The following is a 25,870-nucleotide window of genomic DNA, read 5'->3' on the forward strand; positions in this document are numbered from 1 at the left end:
TTTTTAGAGGACAGCAATTTTAGAGGACAGTTTGAAGTGATAACTCCTATGTACAACAATCCCTTATTTATCTTACATTATCAAAATGACGTCTTGTTTTTATTAGCTGTGAAACACTAATATAGTTTATATATACATATATTTTTTTTAATTATATACACAACTTGTCTACATTCATTGCATTGAACCATAATTGTTTGTCTGCATTGTAGGTTACATAATCAAGATGATGAAAAACCTCTAACAATTGTTAATAATTAATTAACGTATCGGGACCCACGGCTCTAGAACTTGCCCATACTTTACACGTTCTGAAAAAAGAAATAAAAATAGCTATGTAACGTTTCAGGTTAAGATAGGCAGACATTCTTTTCAACACATTCACCAGCAACAGATCAGCTGAATTTCTGTTCATACTTCATTAAATAATTTTATATTAAAAAGATAATAAAACTTAATTCATTAAATGTATAACTTAATATACAATCAATAAAAAGTGAAATTAGGACCAATTATATCATATGACTAATACAATTAAGTGAAAAACTCTTTTTTATTTGAGACAGATCTGGGCATCTAATAATATTTTGTGTGACTTTTTCCAGCTCATGCAAATTATACGCCAATTATTTACTGTCGGTCTTGAAACACAGCTTTGAAACCAAAGTATGTAATATCACAAGTTAAATTAAGAAGTAATTTCCAGACTCCTGACTCCTCAGCCAAGAGTATTGACGATGACAATGTAATATCGCAAAAAAATGAGAACTAATAGATGTGAAACATGACATGTTGACGATGAAATTTTGCCTTGCATGTCATTTCGTTATTATGTGTTTTATAGTGAAAATGTGACTTTTCTCATATTTACCAAATTTGTAAAAATGGACAAGTAAAATTATCTTTGAATTTTATACTTAAAAGCACAATTTTCATCCCTTTCAACAGTTGTCCATGTGTTTTCCTGCATAGGTTTCACTTTATGTGCTTTTTATGACTATTTATTAATTGTAGAAAAAAGAGAGTTAAAGCCCATTTTTACAAATGTTTTAAAGCGATTACATTATTTTGTTTTATCAAAATTCTCTTACAAATGCCACAGATAAAACTTTAATTTGTTTCTTTTGAGAGACAATTAAATAATGGATAGGAGCAAGTTACCTGGCTCTGGAAAGAGCTCTGGATGTCGTATAATATAATCTCTCATTCTAGTATCACGTTCTGCTTGAAAGTCATGAACCATCTTCTTTATAATTTGCGACAAAACATATCCTCCTGCCATGAATGCAATATGCTTCTGTATTCCTAAACAAAAATATCCCTAATTTGAGAGATTGTGTTAATAATTTACTAAAAATTTGTTATTTAACATCCATAAATGTCATCCACAATCTTGCTTTAAGAAGACATAAGGCTATAAGAAATTGACTAATCACAGTTGAATGTGAGGAGAATAATCGACTATGGTTGGTAAATTTTTTACAGCTTTACAGCTTCTTAAAGCAAGATAGTAGATTGACATTAGATAATTTTAGATTTAATCCTGGAGTACTACTTATATTCTTCTTATATTAATTATCTGATTTGAAAGTTTACTCATATAATTAAAACTTTTTATGTTTATAGATCTTTAATCTCCTTTTTTTACATTACAACTTGTTAAAATAACTAAACAATATTTTAATGTAACAAAATCTTATTAAATATTATATTAGGCTATAAAAATTTTATTAACGAAAAACTGTACTGAATTTGAACTTTGCGTTTGGGTGAAAATATTTATAGAGGCAGTCGAAGGTTTATTTTAATTTTGTTACAAAATTAGATTAATAAGTCAATTGTACCAGTAAAATTTTTTTTGACATCAAATGAAGATACAAAAGGAAATTTGTAGTAAAACACGATTCACACAATTGTCGAAATCGATAACCATGTTACATAATGGCGTTGCGAGGTTAAGTTACCGAAAGTATTTGAAACGAGAAATCCCATGTTTATCATCTCGCGGAAAAAATTAAGAGGCACTTACCGGCATAAAACGGCTTAGTATTGTACAAATTTGTTAAAGTCGGAATCGCAAAGCCGCTTGTTATACATATAAATTCCGCCGAGTACTTGGAAAGCACACTGGGCTGGTAATTGGGATCCGGCTTGAGCAGTTCCAAAGCCCATTGAATCTCCGGATGTTCACTTATCTCGTGCGAGTGATGTTTACTCATTTTTTCTTTTTTATAAGAACTATTCTATTAAAATCGACAATTAGGAGCGCGATGCTCCACTTCGAGCCGTACACCGGCGATGAAAATCACGGAAATAACAATGGCAAATTGAAACGCGCAAGCAAGCTTCATTGATCGCTGCGACATCTGCACAAAAATGTAAAATACGTATCAATATAATTTAAATAAATTTAAGTAATGTAGTATTAAATTCATAATTTTTTATTCCACAGATTCTTCACAAATAAATACGGCAACTTATAATGCAATAATATCATGTATTTTTGTAACACTACATTTCCTTCTACAATTATCACTCGCATATATAGTAATCAAACACAACAATTAATAAATTAAAGCTTTTATTAATTGTTACAAATAAAGAAAATTAAAATTATTCCACATAATTATTCCCGGATTACAATCACTACACAGAAAAAACAGTATCAAACTTTGATATTATATTAAAATTAATATATTTTATTTTACAATCACTGTTTTATATACAAGATGTTTTACTTTAAATAACGCATTGAGATTTCTCGAAAACTGGAAGATACAAAAAAACAGCTTCAGACAAAATTTTTATTGTTTAGAGGACAACACATAATGATAAAATTATTTTTTTCGAAAAAATCAATTTTTGAAAGTCTTTACTATTTTTTGAATAAAATTATATGATTTTTTAACATGATTTTTCTAATAAATCTGCATATAAAATAATTATTAAGATAAAGTTCAAAAAACTTATGATCAAAAATAGTTTAAGAGATATTTTATATTTTATGTCAAAATATGGCATGATAAAGTATAAAATATCTCATAAACTATTAGTTTTTTTTTACAATTGTATCTTAATACTTTTATATACAAAATGAGATAAAGCAATTAGTAATATGCAAAGAAACCACACTATTGCTTTAAAAAAAAATTATTACACCGAGAATAATTGCTTGAAATAATTTTTACAGCAAAGAGAAAATGAAACTTAGTCACAAGTTTTCTTTACTAATCAAAAAAATTCATATTAATTATTTAAATTTCTCTTTACTTTTTGTTTTAGAAAATATTAAGTAAATCTATATACACAATGATCTCAAATATAAATTGTAGAATAATTGATAATATACAATATGTATTTCATATAATAGTAAAATTTTCAATTTATAATAACAAAGCGTAAAGTTAATATTATAATATAAATTAATCATTTAAATCTTATTAGTCACGTAAATTGCCATAAGATTGTCGGTATTTAATAACATTTTGTTGATGGTATTATTTAACCTTTGTGAAAACTACCAGTAGTAAGAAAAAAATATTTCATTACTTAATTGTATACTATTGTTAATTACATTTATTACACAACATTTTCACACATTTTTCTCTTAGAGTCTTTCGTCTGTTATTGTTATATTTACACATCAAGTATATTCGGTAACACGTAATCATATTTAAACAATGTTACTTTCATTGATTTCTTTTAGCATCCTACATTTCAAAAATACATTTCAATCTCTTTGAAAGTTGTGTAGCAAGTTGTGTAGCAACAAAATTCCCTGAGTAAATAAAAATCATGATAATTAAACATAAAAAATAAATTCCCTGAAAATTTCACGTTTTCTCCTTTTTCCAGTAGTAAATACTCTGAATTGGTGTAGCTCATACAAGTAAGCCAATGTAGCCACTTTGCACAAAATACATCTCAAATGGAAAACAATATTAAATTCTAATATATTTCTGACACTTTTGAATATGCTACAGTGAAAACTTCTGAGATTGTTTTCAAGTATATCTACAGAGTATCGTCGTGAAAAGAGTATAGTATAGATTTCAAATGTAGAGAAGTAGAAAAATATATGTTATAAGGAAGTAATTAGAAGATTTGGTTAATAATTGTGGATAAGAGCGCTAAAATTACGATATATATATATATATATATATATATATATATATATATATATATATACATATAATCTCTCTGTGTAGCGTCATTTCCTAAAGCTCTGTTCATTAGATTAGAAAATATCACAATTTAGTCATTCAATACACATCTCTCTAATATCATTAACTATTACTTTACAGTAAAGAGTTAAAGTACTAGACCAAAGTATAAAATAATAGCAACATTTACAATATATAAATATTTTCTTTAGCTCTGTGACATTTCATTTTAACTATTATTTATAAAAAGAATAAAACCATAAGTATTTCATCCAAGAAATTCTCAAGCTAAATTACAAACAATTTGAAAATAAAAAATAATTATTATTAATGCAAATCTTATGAACAATAATTATCACATTCCATCATACGCGTTACAAGCGTATCACAGCTTAAAATTAATAAATTAAATAATTAACAATTGAAACTAGACTGCATTTAGTATATAATAGAATTAAAAATGAGATGGCCTATACATATACGGTCATAGGAGAAACTTGGCACTAAAATAATATTTCTTATGTAATTTTACAATTTTTTATTGTTTTGAACTGCGTTACTTTCAATTTCAAACACAACTTTTAAATTGAATCAGAACAAGTAATATCCAGTATATAAGCCGTATACAGATTTACCTCATCTTTAATTGTATTAATAAATTAACTATTGAAACATATCTTCATCGATAATCATATAGTACATAATAAAATAATTGAGTATAATATAGGATACTTAATAATTTCATTTCATTATGAAATGCAAACAGTATTTAAGACTCTTTCTTAAAATATAACATAAAATATGGCATAAAAAATAATTTATTACTTTTGATCTAATTATTTTTCTTAAAACATGATTGGCTTCTGAGAGTCTGTTGGTATCATGATAATTTTACTCTTAAAGTGTTAAATAGAATACATACAAAATTTCTTTTTATAAATCTATTAGTAATATCAACCTTTTAAATAAAACATTAGCTTACCAAACATTCCTAATTGTGTTATTTTTACCATTTTTATTGAATTGCATTGTTGTTATCGATGGCTCCGTTGGGACACCACACAGATGCAGCAGATCTTTAAAAAATAATTACAATATATGTTCGTATCATCAGATGAGGAAGAGGCATCATCAATATTAATACAAACCTTAAGTACGAAACCGGCATCGCGGCAATAAAATAAGATTGAAAGATTGCTAAAATGATACTTCCCGTTCGTAATGGACATAACAAAATCGCTATTATACCATACTCCAAATATAAAAAATAACCCAGAATGACTTGCAATAAGATTATTATTAAAATTGGTAAAAACCGCCAAATCATACGGAATTTTGACACAGCTCGCAAAGGACATTCAGCTTCGCGTAATCTGAAATACAGGCAGTTAACACAATTAAAATTAAGAAATGGCTAACAAGTAAACAATTAAAAAAATTTTTTTTGTTATTCTAACAATGTTATTCTAACAAGTTCATATGAGATTCCGTGTTGCGTTATATACACTACTCGCACGCAGTGACACTCGGCGCGGGATATGGAATCTCTTACAAACTTCCGAGTCTTAGTTATAATCACATATTAATAATTAATATCACGGACCTACGATCAACATGATGTGCTAAAGTTAGCGTAAGGGGCAGATGGAAACCTATCAACTGAAGAAATCCATAAGCGTAAGTTAGACCGCCTGGTAAATACATGTTTCCGACCAACGTTCCCCACACAAAGATCACACCTAGGTGATCCTCAATTATTTCTCCCATGGTCCATGGTCCTTGAATTAGTTTATCAAATTAATTTCATGAATTTAAAAGTGAAATAATGATCAGACAAATGAGAGTTGAGCGCAGTTCTTAGGTTTCTTTGCATTGCACGTTCCAACATACATTTGCGGCAAATGTATTGAAACGCGTTGGAATATGTCCTTTCCTTTATGTATTTTTAATTTGTTAAAACTTTATTTGTACTTTAATAACTGTCTTTGATTTATGTTTACCTGATTATTTTATTTTTAATATTTGAATATCAAGAATCTTTAGATCAATATTGTTCAATTTCATGAGTTTTTACGATATATTAGCACAAATACTTACCGATGGTGAAATAAAACGTGTACGCCACCAATCCAAAAAACACCGGATCAATGGTGGACAGTATCCATAATTTTCTCAGCCACAAGTGATAGCACCTCATGCGTCGCCGCGGTAGTTGTATGCGTTTATCTGGATCACACAAATAATAATGTACACTTTATTTCACAGTATAAAATAAAATACTAGGATGTTTACTCAATTTTGTAAAAGAATTTCTGAATAATTCCCGAATTTTCCAGAAATTTTACTCAAAATTCCAAGACTAAAATATTTTTTTGTATGGTACTTTGTAATAAATATATTTCATTATACCTTTTTAATGCTTCTTAATTATGCAATTACAAAAAAAACCATTTTGAATATTAAATTTAAAAAATTAAAAAGAAATAATATAAACTAAATATGCATATAATGAACGTTTGCAATAATATGAATCCAGTTTACTGTAAATAGATTTCAAAGCTGATTAAACATGCAACATCAATTTAAAACAATTATCTTCTAGTTTTTCCTGAAAGTAAATATCTTGAACATATAAATTTTGTTTACACTTACTCTTGTAATGTTCATGAATAAGTCGAAGGAAGCATAGCGGGAAGATTGACAATACCAATGTAATGAAGAACACGTATTGTAACTGTGAAAACAATAACAGTAAATTATTACATACATTACTGTATTTAAAATTTAATTACTTGTAATGATTTCTTTTAACTCACAATGTCAACTATATTAACCATCAGCAATAATTTAGGAAAAATAGAAGTAGATAACCACGATCCATCAAGAGAAAAAGAATGGGACACAATTTTCTTTCTGTCTTCATTATCGATTACACGTACCTGAAATTAAAGAATTTCTTACAAAAACCAAATTTATTTTTTTAAAAAATTTGAATTATAACGTCAAAAAATTCACTATCAGTAGCATCACATCATGAACAATTCTGTTCTGATAAAAATCCAACAAAAAACAAAATATAAACAGATAGTAAATATAAACTGTAAAAACCATACACAAACAAGTCAAGTTCTTTTTTAATAAATTCTCAAAATATTAATTAAAGTCTAAAACTGTATTCTTATACCTATCATATATTCAGATAAAATCTACTATATTTTTACAATAAACGATTTGAAGATAAATTTTTCCGAAAAATTTAACTTTTTGGACTTATTATCTGTAACTTTTTAATTTCATTTTTAGAGACAGCGTATGCATGTACGTGTATTTTAAGTTAATGTATTAACTTTTATAAAAAATTTTGAAAATTTATTTACTAAACTGTTATCTGATGAATACCCTCTTTGTATCTTGTCGCGTTCCATGGCAATACATAAAGAGGTCCATCCACGTGATTACATTTTTGCCAGACATCACCATCCAATTGAATTTCGACAGTGTTTATTGGAACCGTAGAAAATGCCAGAACTCTACAGCAAGCAACTTATAAGTTGAATTTTATAAAACAAATAATTTCATAAATAAGAAAAATTAAGTGTCAATAAAAATGAGTTTACCTGACATGTGTGGATTTGATAATAGATTCCAAATTTTCCTTTTGTGGCATCATAAACAGCACGTTTTTTGGATTGGTAATTAACGCTACGGGCCAATCATTGTGTTTTATATCAATGAATGAGAATTGGCCGTGATCTACCGCCGCAATGCGATACCTAATGAAAAACACAAGTTAGACAAGAGTCTAATATTTGTAAATTAATTCAGGCAAATCAATCGCGTTGCAAATATTTATGAAATATTATATACAGTTACATTCAAAAAATAATGTAATAATACAGTGATAGAATATTTGCATAATCAGTTCCGTATATATGTACGTAAACATTTTAGGGAAGTAGAGCATCAAAACGTGAAACGAGGTTTTTAAAGAGTCTAACTTTGGAAGACATGCAACATTGGAATTGATCACCCTCAAAGTATTCTTCCTTCGATTCAATGCACTATGAATGTACTTTGAAGATGATCATGTGTTCCAGAATAATTAAAATTAGATTTTTGGCGAGTTCAGCATAAACTTTTTATCCACACCTCGTATAAATATAAAATTGATCATATTCGAATCACTCTCGAATATATAAGAATATATTTGTCTTACATTCTATTATCTTTCCAATCTGCCAATTCTAACTCAAGGAAGCCCGCCTTTTGTAACGTGTACATATGGGGTACCATATTGCCTAATGTATGGTAATGACCACACAGATACACCATGCTCTCTCTAAAATTACCTATTAATATACAATAAGCTTAACATAATTATGTAAAATTCCAATACAAATTATAATGCATTTATCAGAAAAATACACTACAATGCAAAAGTTTCAGCACGCTTGAGATTTTCTTAAGTAAAGTATCTTAGTGATATTATCGAAATATTAATAAAAATTGTTTTAGTAGGTTAAGTTTTAAAACATTTTCTTTAAAAAACTGTTGCAATAATTTCTCGCAATGATACTTTGTACTTGTGTAAAAACTTATTTCTTATAAAATACTTTAAAAAACGTTACTTGTCTGTAGCTGGATTCTATAACTCTTTAACGACAGTATTGTTACAGTAGCACAGTTTTTTTTTATCATGTCTGTGCAATGATATCAATACTGTCGTTAAGAGTTACAGAATCCCAGTGCAGGAACCTGAACCATAAAGCTGAAAAGTTTACAGAAAAAAAAACAGAAAAAAAAAAATATATATACTTGATTCAAACTTTTAAAAACTTTCTTTACAGTTAACTTTTTATGAAATACAAGAAAATTTTAAGTATAAGTTAAAATCTTTGAATGTATATTTCTATCTTACCTAAAATATTTCTTATATTTGTACCAGATGGCGATATTATGCTTGAAGTGGGATAATGACCAAATACGATTGCATTAACAGCATTGTTTTCTTTCGACCTATTCACTAACTGTTGTATCCTATAAATTTCATCATGATCTAAAACACCAATAAAATTGAATGGTCTCTTGGGACCAGGTTTCAAGCAAGCGTCAATTGCAATAAAGGAATATATTTCAAGCCCAGTATTAACATTGTACATGTAGGATCTAGGATGTTTCTTTCCTTGAATAGAGTAATATGAATAATAGTTATTCTTAGAGTTGAAATGGATGATGTCAAAGTTATCTAAAAAAATATAGATTTATATAATTTCATTTGTAAGCATTGCATGAATTTGCAAGAATGTATGCTGCTTACCGTGATTTCCTCTGACATCTAGCCATAAAACTTTCTTGCTGACATTAGTCTGATCTAGTACATTTCTGTAATTTTGCCATTCCCAGTATTCTTGCTTAGAACTAATTCTATTTTTAGCTATAGCATCAGTCAAATCTCCTATTAAAATATGAAATATGAAATAGAGAAATTAGAAAATATCATTTTTAAAAATAATGTTAACAATATATGTAATTAAATTAATTTAATTTTTCTGATTAATAAGTATCTAGTGTCATGTATATCTGCAAAATATAATTTACCTGAAGCAAGCACTACTTTAGGCTGAATGGCATTCACTGTCACATTACAAAATTCCTTGAACTGCGATAATCTAGATGGATCTCTGAAGATACTTATATGTAAGTCAGTTATCTAAAAATACACAAAGCTGTCATAATGTATCTCTGTAAAATATAGTTGCAATCTCCCTTGTCAACCCTCTAGAGCTGATGTCAAAATCTATAACACAGTTTACTGATGCTGAATTTGCAAAATCCATTTAATTTGTGTTGACTAAAGACACTAATTAACTTCAAAGAATCTTAATAATATAATTCATACAAAAATGGAAAAAATGAATACTAAGTCTATTTTTATACTATATATGAATACTAAATGTATTAAATTTAAGATTTACTATTGATGGCAAGTATAATGGACAGAGTTAATTATCCTATAAGTGTAAGTGTCAACAAACCTGTAGGAACCATATTAAATGACTGTACGAATTTCCTATATGATAATACTTTGGTCCAGACCATTGTATATCCTCATTATTGTCCGCCAAGGTTTCGTCCGGAAGATGAGGGTCAATGCTAATAAAGTCAGCGATATTCGCCATCAAAATAGAGAATATCAGTATTACGACCAGGAGGACGATAGTGGATCTTGATATTCTCATCGTGATGTTAATACTTGGCAAAATTATACGCTGTCATATGAGACAAATGGATAAAGTCTAGTTGTCCTCACTTTCGCGATTACTTTTCTCGATTTTAGCCAATTCTAGCGGACAACCACTGTGTTTTGCTATACTTATTTACACATGGAAGTCGACATATGTGGAGGATGTGGAGGATGTGGAGGGAATGCGCACGCAGGAAATACCGATATCAAGTGGCGCGCGCAGCGTCACTTTTGGCGCGTGAAGTTGACCGCGCGAGAGAGACGAAGCAGTTGGAGGCAACTTCACGTTAGTAATTGCATTCGCGTATTCTTTCCACGCGGCAGACGCGAGGTGGACCCAGATGGACCGGCTCCAAAACGAATGGCACCGCGGGTCATTTAATTGATAAGTATAACATTATAGATCTCGCTATATAATAGTTTCTCGTCGATGCTCGTTCAAACGATCACGACGTACAGCGCGGTGCGCCCGGGAGAGAAAACTCTTTTGTCATTTTAATTTTGTGTTTCTCCCTCATTGCTGCGACGATCGAATCAGTTCGGGGATGGATGTCATCGCAATGTCTAACTAGTAAGTAAAATCTATGTTACTTGTAATTATTCGTGCGTTTAATCGTAAATGTAGGTATGGCAAAAGCGATACGGCGCCGCGGGCGGCGGTACAGTCGGTGCGGTCTGGTGCGGTCAGTGCAGATATGTAATGGCGCGCACTGCGGCCTTTTGGCGCGCTTTTTACCACGTGAAGTTAACCGCGCGAGAAAGACACGATTGATACGAAGCCGCTTCATGCTATATTAATTGCATTCGCATCTTTTCCAGAACGTGACGGATGCGGAATCGACTGGCTCCGGAACGGAGTGACATCGCAGATCCTTTGACAGGTAAGGGAAACTTAACTCGCATTGATATTTATTGCCAATTTGATCATTGCGTAATGATAGTTTTGAATGCTGTATGTAGCGCAGCCATGGCGTAGATCTGGACGCGTAAAGTTGACCAAGCGCGGGAGATAAAGCCATGTAATTGTATTTATGTTTAGTTTACAGGACGCGTTGGACACTTTTACAAGACGCGGGACGGAATGACTCCGAAGTAAGTAGAATCGCGATTTTAATTGGTAAACGACACTTATAATAATATCGAACGCATATTTCGTAATATTCGTTGGAGCAAAGATCGAAACATATAATGCTGTCGCGATGCTCTTCAAATTGATCGCACAGGAAATAAAGAAGCTTTGCTGTATTAATTATATTAATTCATATTTATTTTACAGAACACGGTGGATACGAAACAGATTTATTCCGGAACAAATAGCATCGCGACTGACAACTTGTGAGAAAAAAGAAAAAGAAAAGAAAGGTTTGACAATTCCAAAGTAAAAAGGATGCCTAGGAGCAATCTTGGAGTAAATATATTTTTTTATTCACATGAAAATAATAATCTTTTTCCTTTTTATTAAATTTTATCTTAATAAAGATCCGTAAATTTAAAAAAATACTTTAAGAAAAAAAAATCAAATAAAATTTTATACAAATAGATTTTCGAAAGGTATTTTTTAAATGTAAATACTAAATATCCAATTGAAAGTCGAATTTTGAAAGTTTAATGTAAGTTAAGAATTAATTTTTAAAACATTTTTTATTATTTTAAGCGCAGTTTTAATTTTCAAATTTTATGTTTGTGTGTTGCAGTAATCACCGTAGCTTCGTGGCTGAGCTGAGTAACTCCGCTCGTTGCACATCGGGTCGGTGAGTCAAAGAACAAAATAATATTTCTTTTCTTATATTAATGCTGTACAAATGTATGTACTTGTACAAGAGAAAAAAAAAAGGGTACTGAAAGAAAGAGTTTTGTAATAGCTGCCAAGTGGGTGGGTAAAATAAATTGAAATAGTTATATTGATTAATATAATAAATATGTAGTTTTACTTTTTTAAATATATTGTAAACGTTGCTAAACTGGACAATACTTGCTAAATATTTAGAAAAGTAAAATTATTTTTGGTAATATTAATCAAATGTTTAATTGGCATTATTTCACTCAACATTTGATAGCTATTATTAAACTCTTCTCTTTAGTTTCTTGAGTGCAACAAATCCTGGTAATCTGAAAAGAAGAGAAGGAAGTCTGCGATTCAATGGCATAAGTAATTTTTTGCAATATATTTGCAGTATATGTACAAATACATTCTTGTACAGTAGTAAAATATTTACTACTTTGTACATGCATGTATTTTTTTCTTTCTCTTTCTTTTCTTTCACTAAAGTTTTTCCAGAATTAAACGTTACACATAAATTGGCACAAGAAAGCAATACATATTTCGTTTAATAAATAAAGTTTCAAGTCAACCGACTACCGTGAAGTCTATCGTAATGATTTGTAATCGGATTTCCTGTCTGCGGTAACATAAATCCTACCGCAGTTGCAGACGATAATACGATGACATAATAGTCAATTATATTTAGAATCTTGGACCTATGTAAAGAAATTAAAAATGTTTATTTAATTTTAGACATTAAAAACATCTAGATTAGAGGCTTATCTTAAAAACATTTCAAAAACGTCCAGTGTTGCTGTTTTGGACATTTAAAAACATCCATTTTTAGACACAATGGACTAAAACTGGATTAAATTAATATGCTAATGCCTATTTCCACTAATGCAGATTAACTTTGATCTCAGTTTAACTTATTCTTTATCTTTCTTTAGTTCTAAGAATTGAAAAAAAGATAAAGAGTAAGTTAAACCGAGATCAAAGTTAATCTGCGTTGGTGGAAATAGGCATTAGCGTATTAATTTAATCCAGTTTTAGTCCATTGTGTCCAAAAATGGACGTTTCTGAAATGTCACGAGACTTGGAAAATTTTTTGCATAAGCTAAACATTTTAAAAATGTCCAAATATAAATTTACTTTGTACGTTTAATAACATACATTTTTACGTGCGGTTTAATGTCATAATTGTCGTCACTTTATGCGGTTACTTTATTTTGACGTCATAGTTTATTTCCTTCACTGACCATTCTTTATCATTGACTATCGGCTTAGTAATGTTAAAATAATGTAATATTACAATTAATGACATCACGAATACGTTCTTTTGATAACATTTTAAGACATTTTTTTTTATGTATTATATAATCCATATATGTTAAAAATAAGACATAAATATAGCTGAAGTTTATTATACATTTTTTTCTTTTATATTACTTACACGTAGAAACTTTGATAGTTTATTCACAAAATATTATACAGAAATAAATTAATCGCAATAAATTCATCTAGTAATTTCTAAATTAATTTCCATGCATTGTTCAACAAACATATTAGTTATTGAATCTATTATATATCTAATTTATGCAACAAGGCAACAACCTTCTTTTCCAGTGTACTTTGGAACTTCACGCGTCTTTTTCGCAATAAATACAGTATCTTTCTTGTAGTTTCGGATAAACTTTCCTGTTCTATGATAAGTTAATCTATATCATCGCAACAAAAAAATGCAAACGATCAGTCTCTGACGCAATTGATGATTGCAGATAAAGTCTCGGAAGCAGATAATAATGCGGGTGATAAGAGAAAACCAACATCGGTCTGTGATCGGAAGTCGTCATAACCAAATCAGTTTAAGTAGTCTATGAAGAGTCGCCTGAAGCTCATAAGCTGCGCAGTTACCGTTTACTTCGGAGTATTATTGAGTAGTATTTTGCACAATTTAATTTGTGTGTTGCGCATCGATCATATCGTGAGTGAGTTGAAAGAAGAGAAGCAATTTTTCAAAATGGGAAAATTTGTCGTAATGCTTGTTATGGAATTCTTCGTTATTATGCCAGTATGCCAATTACATTGTTTTTTAATTATTTAAGTTAAAGATTTAATCAAAAATTAAATGGTGTCTGTGTATTTAACAATAAATTAATACGCTATTTAACAGTATTAAATGATAGATTTAATATCAAGTAAATATTTATTAATAAAATTAAATTCGTAATATTCCCATACAGCATAAAAATTTTTCAAAAATGTCTCAGAAATATTTCTATTGAAAAAAATGAAACATTTTACTATTTTAGAGACATGTAAAAAATGTTGTAGACATATTTTGCAACCTTTATAATTTTAAATAATTTTTCCAAATTTTTTTTTTTAATGAAGATTATATTCGCTGAAGATAATCATTTTGTAGATCAAAATGTACGACTTTGTTTGAGTAAATATTTTATAACATATTTTTTGCAAGACTCGTTAGTCCTGTTTTAATCATACTAATTTAAAGATTTGAAAATTTACATGTGATAGATCTTAGAACCATTTCTGTTGCAACATTTCATATTACTAAATTTCAGAAACATTTCTGTTGCAAAATTACATATCACATTTTGCAGAATTCTTTCAGAATTTAATTGAGTTGAAAAATGTAGTCAAATTAACTTTTTTCTCAGTATATGTATTGAATATAAATTAAATGGAAATGAAGAGAAAGATGATTTAACTGCGATGCAAGCAAAACACAGAGTTCGTGAAATCAGATAACTGATAATTATTGAAAAATCAATCTTTCTGATATCAAATGATCCATTCGATAAATCATATATAATCAATTATTTTCCTTTCTCAGAAAATAAAATGTGATTATGAAGTTATTAATCAAAACGTTATCAAGACGCAGGGTGTTGCACCGTTAAAGGAGGAACACATTGGAGAAATAAAAAATTAAAGTTTGCATTATTTTCCTTGCAGATCGTCTTTGGACGTTATCATGGACGTTATGATTCTTACAAACAATACTACGATCAGATTAACAGCGGGGGACCAAAATATCCAACAACCACCTATAAAATGAGTAAAGAATCATTTTATGACGTAAAAGAAAACATGAAACCGCAATTTGAAGGTAATGTGAGATCTTATAACAGAATTTTGGCTATTTGTGATTATGTTCCATACCAAAATTAATATTTCAATATATAATTATAATCATTATTACAACTTATATTTGAAGATATTATTTATTCTTGCGCTCTGATAAAAGAAAAATGAGTAAAATAAATTTCGGTTTCCAAAGCCGACAAAGAAAAACGATGTTCTTTGTAGTTTTTGAGTTGTTGAATTTGATTCTGAATTTAACAAATTGTAATATGTCGGAAAAGTATTAAAATCAGTAGCTATACTAAACATTTAGTAGCGTAAATTAAAGGGATGGTGGAATATCATTTTGTTTTTCGAAAATAACTCAGTAAAGTGATTTAATATACTGTACGTTTCGACTTACTTAGTTTTCCTCAATAATATTGGTAAATAATGTTAAAATTAAATGAATACCGATGTGCTCACTTATATAAATATAAAGATTCAAGATATTTTTTCAGAAATAGTAATAAAAAATAAGTATGAAAAACTTTTAATATAAAATATGAAAATTCTTTTTATCAGACTGATTTTTAGATAAATATAACATTTTTGGATATATTTTTTTAGATAACAGCAAAAATAAAATCAAGGGTATTTTTGAATTCTCGGATGAATGGCAACCAAGAAATGGTGGCGATAATTACGCATCAGTGCCACGTTGTGAAAAACAAACTTTCTGCGAAGATGTCCCTAATTATCCCCAGGCATACGTGAACCAAGAGCTTGCTAAGAATTCCAGCCTGCTGCAATATGCGTACCAGGATGTTGTTAGTAACTCTATATTATAATTATTTTTTGCAATTAACAAAGAGTGAAAAATATTTAATTATTTTTTCTTTCATTAATAGATTGCTGTTTCACCGCGATTAGACAACGAAGATATACCACTTTGTTTGTCCACGGTAAAATCATCATTAAATTATGACTTATTACATATAATGTCAAGATTAAGTGATAACTAGTTAGAAATTAAATAATAAAGTAATTTAATTTATAGTTATTTTCAAATAAATTAGTTTTTAGCTCTAATTGGTTATTTTAAACATATTAACTTTTTTCTAAGTTAAAATTATTTTTTGTCTCTTTAAATTAATATTTTTTACTTCTATAAAACTTTAAATATTACACAATTTTAGACAATTGGCTTTTGTATCCGTCATTATGACTATGAGATTTTGTTACTTCGAATAATAAAAAAATAAAAATTTTATCAGCTAATATAATGATCTAAATAAAAAGTTAAACGATTAAAATTTTAAAATTAACTTTTAATTGAAGTCAGTTTAACTTTAACTTTTAGCTAACAATTAAATTAACTTTTATTTATGTAATTTTTAATTTAATTTTACATTACCATTAACTTTAACTTAATTAAAAAAGAATTAACTTATTCTATCCTGCATAGGTAATACTAATATAATAGCTAGTATTAAAAATGTTTGTAAAAATGGTGTAAAATTTTAGGAGCGATTAATTCTGCCAAAAACAGCTGTAAATATGCAAGATCAATGGATGTACATTGTTCAAGGAGACGATAATTTCCGTCAAAGTTTACGGATCGAAGCTTGCAAGTAAGTGAAAAAGAAAACGATATGAGATAAAGTTTCACAGAATTGATAAGACGCAATATAAAGTTTAAAACAGTTATTTAAGTATATTATAGTTTTACACTTTTTATTATGTACTTGACGTAAATATTTCTTTTTTTTTTTTTAGTGTTTTAATTAAAGATCTCACTATTTTTTGATATATTTTTTTTATTAAAAAAACATTTTTGATTTAGAAAGATTGTAACATACGATATTTTTTTATATACTTGGCGTAGTTTTCTTCTTTTTAAAATTTTTTTGTTAGGGATCTCATTACTTTTTGATATATTTTTTTTATAAAAAAAAACATTTTTTTATTTAAAAGTCTGTAACATATAACATTTTTTTTATACTGGTATAAATTTTTTTTTGAAAAAAATATTTGTTAGAATATTTCTTATCTAAAATGTATACTTGAAGAAAACAAAAAATTCACAAAATAATAATAATAATCGTTCACATTTCTATGACGCCACTATGAAACAAACTATCATCAGCTGTCAAACTTTTAATGACATCGACTACCAATCCGTGCGCCGAATAGGATCAGGAACAATTGGAATTCTCGCTAACCAGCTTGAGATGATCACCTTGAAACATGGAAAAACGGAATCTCCGAAAAATCACAAAGTGGAGTCAACCAATTAAAGTCATGTAAGCTCAATACGTTCCTATCTTTTGATGGCTGAGTCAGGCTAGGCTTCCCATGGAGTGACTTTAGTGGTAAACAGAAATGTAGTGGGTAAACGGAATATTATTCTAATTTTAAATTGTTTTTTTTAGAAAATTTTTTCATCACCTAATACACTAAAAATTTATTTAAATTTTATTTTTTTATGAATTCTTTTTAGTATTATAGAAATTAAATTCTTTATCATAAAATATTATTATAATAGTAAAAATATTTTTCGATTTTTAAAAATTACGGTTTGAAGTTAGAATAAACATTCTATTTTCTCATTCTGTCACTTTTCAGAGATTCCGTTTTTCGAAGTTTCGACTGTCTTGGGATTGACTGCACCAATTTCATTCGGTCGCAATCGAAAATTCGTATCAACATTATATTATAAAAATATTGGATTTTTTATTATAACCTTTGTTTCCGAGAAATTTAAATCGGAAATTGACAAGATGAAAACTTGAGATAAAACTACACAGTAGCCCCGACAATGACAGTGTCGTAGTCATAATTGACTCGATATAGATTGTAGGACCATCTAGGACAAGAGAACGTATATAAAATAGAATCTCATAGTCACAAAGAATATCGTATTGTATTTTCAGAGAAGAGGACGCAAAATGCGAGATAATCGATGGTTTTGCTGAAGGATACATCACATCATGCAAGCAAAAATATATTTATCGTGAGTTGTCTGCTATTTCCGCAGACGGCAAGATCGTCCGCGATTTCTTTCGACTTCCTGCGAGTTGTTGCTGTCATGTAGAATTTAATGCAGAGGATGAAAGAGCAAAAATAAAATTATTTTCAAGAAGTCTTCCATCCTCAGATCACAATATGGTATAAGACATACGTATAAGAATATTAAAAAAAATACTTAAGCTGTAGATATTTTTAAACAATATTATTCGTGTTAAAATAATTAGTTGGCCACCAGATTACTTCAGGACGTAAGATGATTGCTTTCGCTTGTATTATCCCTTCAGAACATTATACGCCGAGTAAGATAGTTTGATGATCTAAAAGAATAAAAATTAAAAGAATTTGTACAAATCGAAACATAATTGCGTTAGATTGATTTAAAATATTTTTAGTTAATATTATTGCAATGTAAACTCATTGACCTTCATAAACGAATCGTTGGACAAAGTAATTATATATCCACTAGTTATCTGGATTGGCTTCTTAGATCGTGTGATTATTATCAAAAGGATTTTCATTAAATCGGTAGGAAGCATTGGCCAATCCATCTCGTAAATAGCACTTCCAATTTCAGTGCTCTGCATATTGAAGAATAAACTTATTAAAAATTAAGTTTACTAAACCTTCAAAATATTACTATTATCATTATTGGACTGAAATTAGTAATAAATTCTTCTAAAGCAATCCTAAAGTGATGAAATTACCGATATTAAAAGTTCAAATTTTTTTTTAATTGGCTTTACAGAATTGAAAATCCTTTCACGTGTTTAAAGTATACACAAGAATAAATATTGAAAGACTCACATTTAATTCAAAAACAAAAACAAAATTAGAAAATTATAATATAATTTTTCACATATCGATTAAAAAATTATTTTCATACTTAAACTTAAGTTGAGCCTCCCAATATTTATTTTTGTGCGTACTTTAAAAAACATGTAAAAGAGTTTTCAATTCTGTAAAGCCAATTCCAAGAAATTTCAAATCTGAAATGTAATTCCGTTATCTTATCCGCTTCAAAGTTTAAAAATTTTTAAATAACCGACCTTTAGTGTAACTTTATTACCAAACCAACAGTACAAATAAATCTGCACGAGCATGGAGCCTAGATATGACGAGTGCCAAGCAAATTCAATGCTGAACAAGCTTCTCGTCAACATTTTGTAGATGATGAGGCCGATTACTGTCGAGCTTATAGTGAATTGCACGAAAATCATTAACGTGAATATCGAAGTGATGCGTTCCGCAAATCTACATTACGATTATACGTATATTTTTATTACACATATTTCTTCTTTTGTTTCTTTACGCGAATAAACAGTCATCTTCACCTATACACGAAGCGATGATGATGGACGAGCTCGCGGACCAGTCGCAATTCTTGCGCCTTGAAGTTCTCTTTCGAGGTGCTGCTTTTCCGAGCCTCTCGCAACGAATCTGGTAACGTGCGAGCACGATGACAGAGAATGTCCAGCTGGGCGCAAGTTTGAATCATAAAACCAGCGATAAGAGTCTCATGGGCGACGCTAGAGTTCGCGCAGACTATTAGTGCGATGATTTGGTGCACTACGGTAATCCAGTAAGCGATCGTTGATGAGATGTCGTAAGGCACCCAATCGCACTGTGGCAAGGTCCGAGTACTGATGAAGTACTGAAGTTGAGCGATCGTGCCGAAGAAGACGCACGACTCGTTCAGTATCTCGCAGCATATTGTGATTGTCCTGGAAAATCATTAAAGAAATATTGAAGATTAAATCAGTTACCGTTACAATAAAACAAAAAAAATTTGTTACCAAAAAAGTAACGATAATGTAACGGCGTTACAAATAACGCGTTACTTTCCTTAATCTTTCAAAGTTTATTATAACTTTACAATACGCACTTCGCACTGCGATCGAAGCGTCGCTGGATATTTGTTTCGTGTTCGTTCCTGGGTACACAGATATTCGTCAGTAACATCTCGGTGAGATCAATGATATCGTTCCGACGTAGCGCCAGGTTCGCCACTTTGCAGCAGACGCCCAACACCGATAAGAACAGCGAGAATTTCTCGATAAATTTATCGAGATCCTTGGTTATGAAACAGTCGACTAAGCCGCAAAAAGTGAATGAGTAAAGTAGAAAAATCATCGCGATAGAATAAACGATGTACGCCCAATACTTGACGGATGTTAAGTTGACGGGTCGCCAGTATCCGACATACGTCAACAGCGCGAACGATAAGGGAAGAGTATGCATCGTTGTCGGTTAAAAGTCAAGGAAAAGTCTCTTGAAGATCTTAGGTGAGGTCTCGATAAAAAATATTTCTTACAGGACAACGTTCTGAGGATGTTATTATATTGTAGTTTCCATTTCTTTGAGCTTCGTACCGTATCGCTTTCCTGTTTTCTCTCACTCACGAGAATTACTTTGACCTCCGACATGACTTCTATAGACAATTTATACATAAATAATTTATGTGTAATAAGTTTTACTAATCGTTTCATGAAACATTACATGCAATTCTACAAAGGCTATTAGAGATACGCCACAGTTACGGTAGTTCCGTCTTTATTCCGCATTATTTAAAAATAAACGTTAGTTTACTAGTACATTTACTACCGTCGTCGCGATCGATGCACGTGTCTTGAAGATTTTAGCGTTAGAATATTTCTTAATCTATGTACTCTAACTTACTTTTAAAACTTTAAATTACCTAGTTTTATATTTTTAACAAATTGTAATTTAAAAATTATAAAAATATATTAAGAACCGAAGTGACGTGACAATTGACAATTGAATATTGAATTATAATGTTGATATCATTGTGTTGATTTTATTGCGTGCGACGCGACGGAAGACAAATGTCTAGACATGCGGAATAATATAGCAATGACGACTCGGTTATTACGAGAAAAAAAAATAAGACGGTGCGTTCAATTATTAATATATAATCAATATAGCATGTATGTGCGTTATAGAGACGGTTGAACTTTATCTGTAAGTATTTCTCTTTTATATTAATCAAAGAATTTGCTGTTTTTTTATCTAGAAATTTCAAGATATCTTTTATATATTACAATTGTTAAAGTAGAGCAATACATTCGGCGAAAGTTAACGTAGAACAATCAGTTCCTTTCTTCTTTAATCCAAAAGGACTTTGAGCGGCCGTCACAAGATAAACGGTTCCTCGCCTGAAAAAAAGTAAATATTTCATATGTAATTTCATTATTTAAAAAAATTGATTTACTAATTTACTAATTACGCGCTAGTCGGAGTGGCATATCCCATGACGATGCGAGTGTTATTACTGCATTTATCGTATTTAAAATCAGATAACGTGGAACATTGTACGCCCAAAAAGGCAGATTCATTGATCACAGACTCGGCATAGAACCTCCAGGAACGATGATGACTACAAAAGTCTGAAATGGCAAAAATTGAAATGTAAAAGATACAATTTCTTTGCAATTTGTAAGAGAGAGAAAATATACCTTTATCGTCGATCACTGGTAATTTCAAACGCGGACAGCCGGGTTGAACGCGTGAACCACCGTTTGGGAAAAAATCCACTGTGCCTGCAGTGTCTTTGGCAACACCATAAAATCCTTGATCTGTATGTATGATATCAACGAAACGGGCATCAGAGGATGAAAGACTATGGTTGCCAAGATGGTAAAGAGGACCGGCAGGATCCAGTCCTATATAAAAGTATTTTTCAGTACAAATTGTATATAAAAATCTTTTACATCTTGTATTTCAATAAGGTTATTATTATTTTATTTTTATATGTATGTATATGTGCCATGTTGATATTATAGTTTTCAATATCGAGATTAAAATACAACAAACATAGATTTGTGTTATAGATCTGTGTTATATTAAACAATGATATGTGAGCAAAGTCAAGGTAAAATTAACTGATAATAAAATTTGTAGACCTTCACCTGTAATTCTAGGAATTTGATATTTGATTTTTCTGCCGATGTATCCGGCGACTTGCCCGCCCATAGAATGTCCAACGATATGGAACTTTTCCATATCAAAGCCCGATTTGACCATCTCCTCGAGAGTCGATGCGACAACATCTCCAACATGAGGGATATTTTCTGCCACTTTTACATAGTTGTCACTTGCTATATCACGATAATCCAATCCAATAATATTGTGATCATTTCTTTCCAAATAAGCTGAAAAGATAAAAATAATTTAAATGTTTTTTATAATAGTAATTTTAATGGTTTTTAAATATATGTACTGGTGAAAATTTTTTTTAGAATTCTTTATGATTTTTCATAATTTTTATAAATTTCAAAATTTTTCAAAATTTTTGTATAATTTTATCAAAAATTTTTTAAATCTTTCTAAATGAATTAGAGATTGCTTTTCAGACGTGCTGAGAAAGTTTACGTCTTTTCTAGAAATTCTTTGTATAAGACAGGACATTTAAAGTGCTACAATCCTTGAAAGTATAGCAAATATTTTAACTAAAGTTATGATATATAGTACAAAAGAAGATAACGATAAAATCAATTTCTGTAAAAATCGATTTTTTTAAATCTCAAACATAATCTCTATTTTTCTAATGGAATTATATAATTTTATTTACTTAATATGATTTTCTTAGTTTTTTACATTTAATAATATTAGTTATTAAAAAATTAATAATTTACGAGATACTTCATGTTTTATTCTGGTATATTTGACATAAAATATAAAATATCTTGTAAATAATTGATGTTTTAATAATTCAACTTTAATACTTTTATATGCAGAATAAGTAAAAGTGTTATATATTATATAAGAAAATCATATAATTTCATATTTGAAAATGACAATTTTCAATTTAAAAAACTCAAATTTTTCAAAAACATTATTTATTTCTTTTCGGACCATTCGACTTTAATTTGAAACGTTTTCTTTTGCTATGACATGTACTTTTAAGGATAATTAATCATAATTTAAATATTCCAAAATCGATTTTGTTAAAAAATATAGGTATTTCATTGTTAAACTCAAAACTTATCAAATAACTGTTGTTAAAATATACCTTCTACCACTGTTCGTACACTTGTTTTCTTTAGATTTTCCGTAAATCCGTGAATATATAATACCGTCGGCTTATTGTTGTTTATTTGAGATGTTATCGCACTGGCATTTTCCAGCGGATAGTCGATATATTCATTCATAGTCGTTCTAAAGAAAATAATATTTAGATCAATTCGAAAATAGATTTATTGAAAAGAAGTGGTTACGAAAAAAAAATGTAAAAGAAATGATGTAAGATCTATTTTATTTTTTTTCATATAACTGCAAAAACACATCTTTTCGTAATACACTTCTTTATTGTATTTTGCGCCAAAGACGATTAATATTATATAAAGAATATAATTTATTTCTTATTATTTATTTCTTTTATCTTAAGAATTTAATTTTAAGCGATAAAAGTAACACAAAAATCTAAATTATTAAAAATAATTACCCGATATAAATACGTAGAAAAATGCTCTCGAGCTTCTCATTATTGATCACGCAGCCTGTTAAAAAAAAAGATATGGCTGATTCACTGTGAAATAGAATTCACTATTAAAAACAAATACTTACCAATTGCAGTCACGTATATTATAGTAAAAACAAATTGTCGGAAAACGTGGATTAACATTGTGGGGTCCTAAATATTTATCAGTACATTACGATTTTCAAGAAATACATTTTTGTAAAGCTATGAGCTTATGAGTAAAAAGAAATTAAGATGCAGATAATGATAAAAAAAGAATAATGCTAATAAAAAATAATACAAATAAAAATAATGAAAATAAAAAATAATGCGAATAAAGAATAATGAGAATAATAAATAACGCGAATAATAAATAATAATCAATAATATAAATAATAAATAATGTAAAATAATAAATAATGCAAATAACGAATAATGCGACCCTATCATATATCAAACTTCGTTATTAATTCTTGTGCACAATATATAAAAATTCGAGAGATTTTGTAACTATTTGTAAAAATGCAGATTGTAAAATTTTTAAATAATAAGTAATTCTAAAATAATAAATTTAAAACAAATGTAAATTTTAGACAACCTTTTAATACTTCTTTCAACTTTCAACACTTGATCTACTTTGTGAGTTCACTATAAATGCGTATGAAAACGAAGTAGCTGCTTATATAACGTATAACTGAACACTAAATTACACACCTGTGATACAGACATATTAGTGGCATATGGAAAATTTTTGTTTCCACTCAGCTTTTCAGAATACTACGCATATGTACGCATAGAATTGTATAGATAAAATTGTAGAATTCCATTAACGTAAGATTAATGTATATTTCCATTATATTTACAGGGATGTGTAACGTGTGCGTAACACGCCGCTACCAGCGGCCAAAGTTAAAAACAGTCCAAGATTTATTAAATCACTTAGATGTATTACAAATGCAATAAAATAACAGATATAATTTTTATTTTATTTTATTTATAATTAAAATTAAATTTTTGAAAGAAAATTGCAATAAAAGTCTTATTTCGGAAGAATATGATTCTATCATATATATACGTAATACGTTTTTAAAGCGAATTCGATTGGACAGCTAATGTGTGCTAATACGTGTCCAATCAAATTCGTTATAAAATAAAGTACCTTAGCTATATGCCTTTAGAAGATGCATTCCGTTTTATAATGCATAATGCATCTTTATTTATCTTTATTTAACATTAAATAAAAATAAGTAACATAAACAAAAATCAATAAAACAAGGATAAATAGTATACGTGAAACGGAATGTAACACCAACAAACTCGTTTTGAGTTTCCTTCTTGTTTTTCGCACAAGATTTCTGATTCTAGCAATCACAGTACCATGTGTTTTTATTTTATTAAAAACCTTAGGTTTCTCGGGGGGGGGGCTGAAAGTCCAGTTGTACGACCAAATATTTTTCTTTTTCTTTACAAATATAAATTTGAATATATAAGAATATATCAAAAACTACAGTGATGTTATATTAACTTGAACGATTACATTCGTCAAAATGTTGTTTGACAGATTCTAGGCTCAAAGTAATGAGATATTTATTATTTAAAACGTGATTTATAAAAATCTAATGCTCTGCATAATCGGTGGCAGAAAAAAAGTGGTTATAACATGGCTATTTATAAGAATAATTTTAAAAAATTAGTTTAGTTTAGAAGAAACACAGTATCTTGTTACAAAATTATGTATTTTTAATTTTCCATTGTTTAGAATTTTCCTAATATAGAATTTTCTTGTGTTCAGTAACTTTAAAAATACCATTAGAAATTTAATTAGAAATATCATTTTATCCGTGTTTAACATTAAACAACAAGCATAAAATAATGTTTTTAATGTTTCTAAACACCGCTCTCTAGAATGACGATCGATTTATCGAAGAAATATTTCAATATAAAAATTTCGCATAAAAGGCCATATTAATGAAATTCCATGTTATTGTTTTAACTTTGTATAACTCAAAATGTGTATAGCTGAATAAAAAGGTAAATAATAAAAAAAATACACTCAAGTTTAAGAATAATGAGAAAGTATAAGTAATTAAAGGTTAAAGGTGAAC

The 25,870-nt window shown here is 29.0% G+C and overlaps 5 protein-coding genes across 10 annotated transcripts; 1 reads left to right on the forward strand and 4 right to left on the reverse strand.

Moving 5' to 3' along the window:
• Nucleotides 1-63: 63 nt before the first annotated feature.
• Nucleotides 64-2,357, reverse strand: LOC105207754 (NADH dehydrogenase [ubiquinone] 1 subunit C2). The gene is made up of 3 exons (XM_011177392.3): nucleotides 2,030-2,357; nucleotides 1,162-1,305; nucleotides 64-311 (listed from the first exon to the last, which is right to left on the reverse strand). The coding sequence occupies exons 1-3, from the start codon at nucleotides 2,217-2,219 to the stop codon at nucleotides 262-264; spliced, it is 384 nt and encodes a 127-aa protein (XP_011175694.2). The 5' UTR covers nucleotides 2,220-2,357; the 3' UTR covers nucleotides 64-261.
• Nucleotides 2,218-10,402, reverse strand: LOC105207753 (transmembrane protein 62). Of its 2 annotated transcripts, XM_011177391.3 has the most exons (14): nucleotides 10,199-10,402; nucleotides 9,762-9,873; nucleotides 9,481-9,618; nucleotides 9,082-9,408; nucleotides 8,380-8,512; nucleotides 7,781-7,936; nucleotides 7,546-7,693; nucleotides 6,980-7,102; nucleotides 6,816-6,897; nucleotides 6,261-6,389; nucleotides 5,767-5,941; nucleotides 5,312-5,536; nucleotides 5,146-5,239; nucleotides 2,218-2,366 (listed from the first exon to the last, which is right to left on the reverse strand). In XM_011177391.3, exons 1-13 carry the CDS (start codon nucleotides 10,400-10,402, stop codon nucleotides 5,179-5,181), a joined length of 2,013 nt encoding a protein of 670 aa, XP_011175693.1. In that variant the 3' UTR covers nucleotides 2,218-2,366; nucleotides 5,146-5,178. The 2 variants fall into 2 exon arrangements, with proteins under 2 accessions (XP_011175693.1, XP_011175692.1); XM_011177390.3 differs by lacking the exon at nucleotides 2,218-2,366 and having other exon boundaries at nucleotides 2,421-5,239.
• Nucleotides 10,403-13,963: 3,561 nt separating this feature from the next.
• LOC105207756 lies at nucleotides 13,964-18,646 on the forward strand. Of its 3 annotated transcripts, XM_011177395.3 has the most exons (7): nucleotides 13,965-14,240; nucleotides 15,149-15,302; nucleotides 15,887-16,086; nucleotides 16,168-16,221; nucleotides 16,784-16,890; nucleotides 17,406-17,562; nucleotides 18,193-18,509. In XM_011177395.3, the coding sequence occupies exons 1-6, from the start codon at nucleotides 14,046-14,048 to the stop codon at nucleotides 17,554-17,556; spliced, it is 861 nt and encodes a 286-aa protein (XP_011175697.1). In that variant the 5' UTR covers nucleotides 13,965-14,045; the 3' UTR covers nucleotides 17,557-17,562; nucleotides 18,193-18,509. The 3 variants fall into 3 exon arrangements, with proteins under 3 accessions (XP_039313435.1, XP_011175697.1, XP_011175696.1); XM_039457501.1 differs by lacking the exon at nucleotides 18,193-18,509 and having other exon boundaries at nucleotides 13,964-14,240; XM_011177394.3 differs by lacking the exon at nucleotides 17,406-17,562 and having other exon boundaries at nucleotides 13,968-14,240; nucleotides 18,193-18,646.
• On the reverse strand, nucleotides 18,158-20,608 carry LOC105207755 (odorant receptor 13a). Its single transcript, XM_026134036.2, has 5 exons — nucleotides 20,172-20,608; nucleotides 19,621-20,010; nucleotides 19,336-19,540; nucleotides 18,712-18,867; nucleotides 18,158-18,606 (listed from the first exon to the last, which is right to left on the reverse strand). Exons 1-5 carry the CDS (start codon nucleotides 20,525-20,527, stop codon nucleotides 18,562-18,564), a joined length of 1,152 nt encoding a protein of 383 aa, XP_025989821.2. The 5' UTR covers nucleotides 20,528-20,608; the 3' UTR covers nucleotides 18,158-18,561.
• Nucleotides 20,609-21,239: 631 nt separating this feature from the next.
• Nucleotides 21,240-24,450, reverse strand: LOC105207757 (pancreatic triacylglycerol lipase). Of its 3 annotated transcripts, none has more exons than XM_039457500.1 (8): nucleotides 24,364-24,450; nucleotides 23,873-23,939; nucleotides 23,751-23,805; nucleotides 23,319-23,464; nucleotides 22,216-22,458; nucleotides 21,763-21,912; nucleotides 21,534-21,693; nucleotides 21,240-21,462 (listed from the first exon to the last, which is right to left on the reverse strand). In XM_039457500.1, exons 2-8 carry the CDS (start codon nucleotides 23,928-23,930, stop codon nucleotides 21,354-21,356), a joined length of 921 nt encoding a protein of 306 aa, XP_039313434.1. In that variant the 5' UTR covers nucleotides 23,931-23,939; nucleotides 24,364-24,450; the 3' UTR covers nucleotides 21,240-21,353. The 3 variants fall into 3 exon arrangements, with proteins under 3 accessions (XP_039313434.1, XP_011175701.1, XP_039313433.1); XM_011177399.3 differs by having other exon boundaries at nucleotides 21,763-21,969; nucleotides 24,364-24,449; XM_039457499.1 differs by lacking the exon at nucleotides 24,364-24,450 and having other exon boundaries at nucleotides 21,763-21,969; nucleotides 23,873-24,294.
• Nucleotides 24,451-25,870: the final 1,420 nt, after the last annotated feature.

Source organism: Solenopsis invicta, chromosome 14 (assembly GCF_016802725.1).
Source record: "Solenopsis invicta isolate M01_SB chromosome 14, UNIL_Sinv_3.0, whole genome shotgun sequence".
NCBI lineage: Eukaryota > Metazoa > Arthropoda > Insecta > Hymenoptera > Formicidae > Solenopsis > Solenopsis invicta.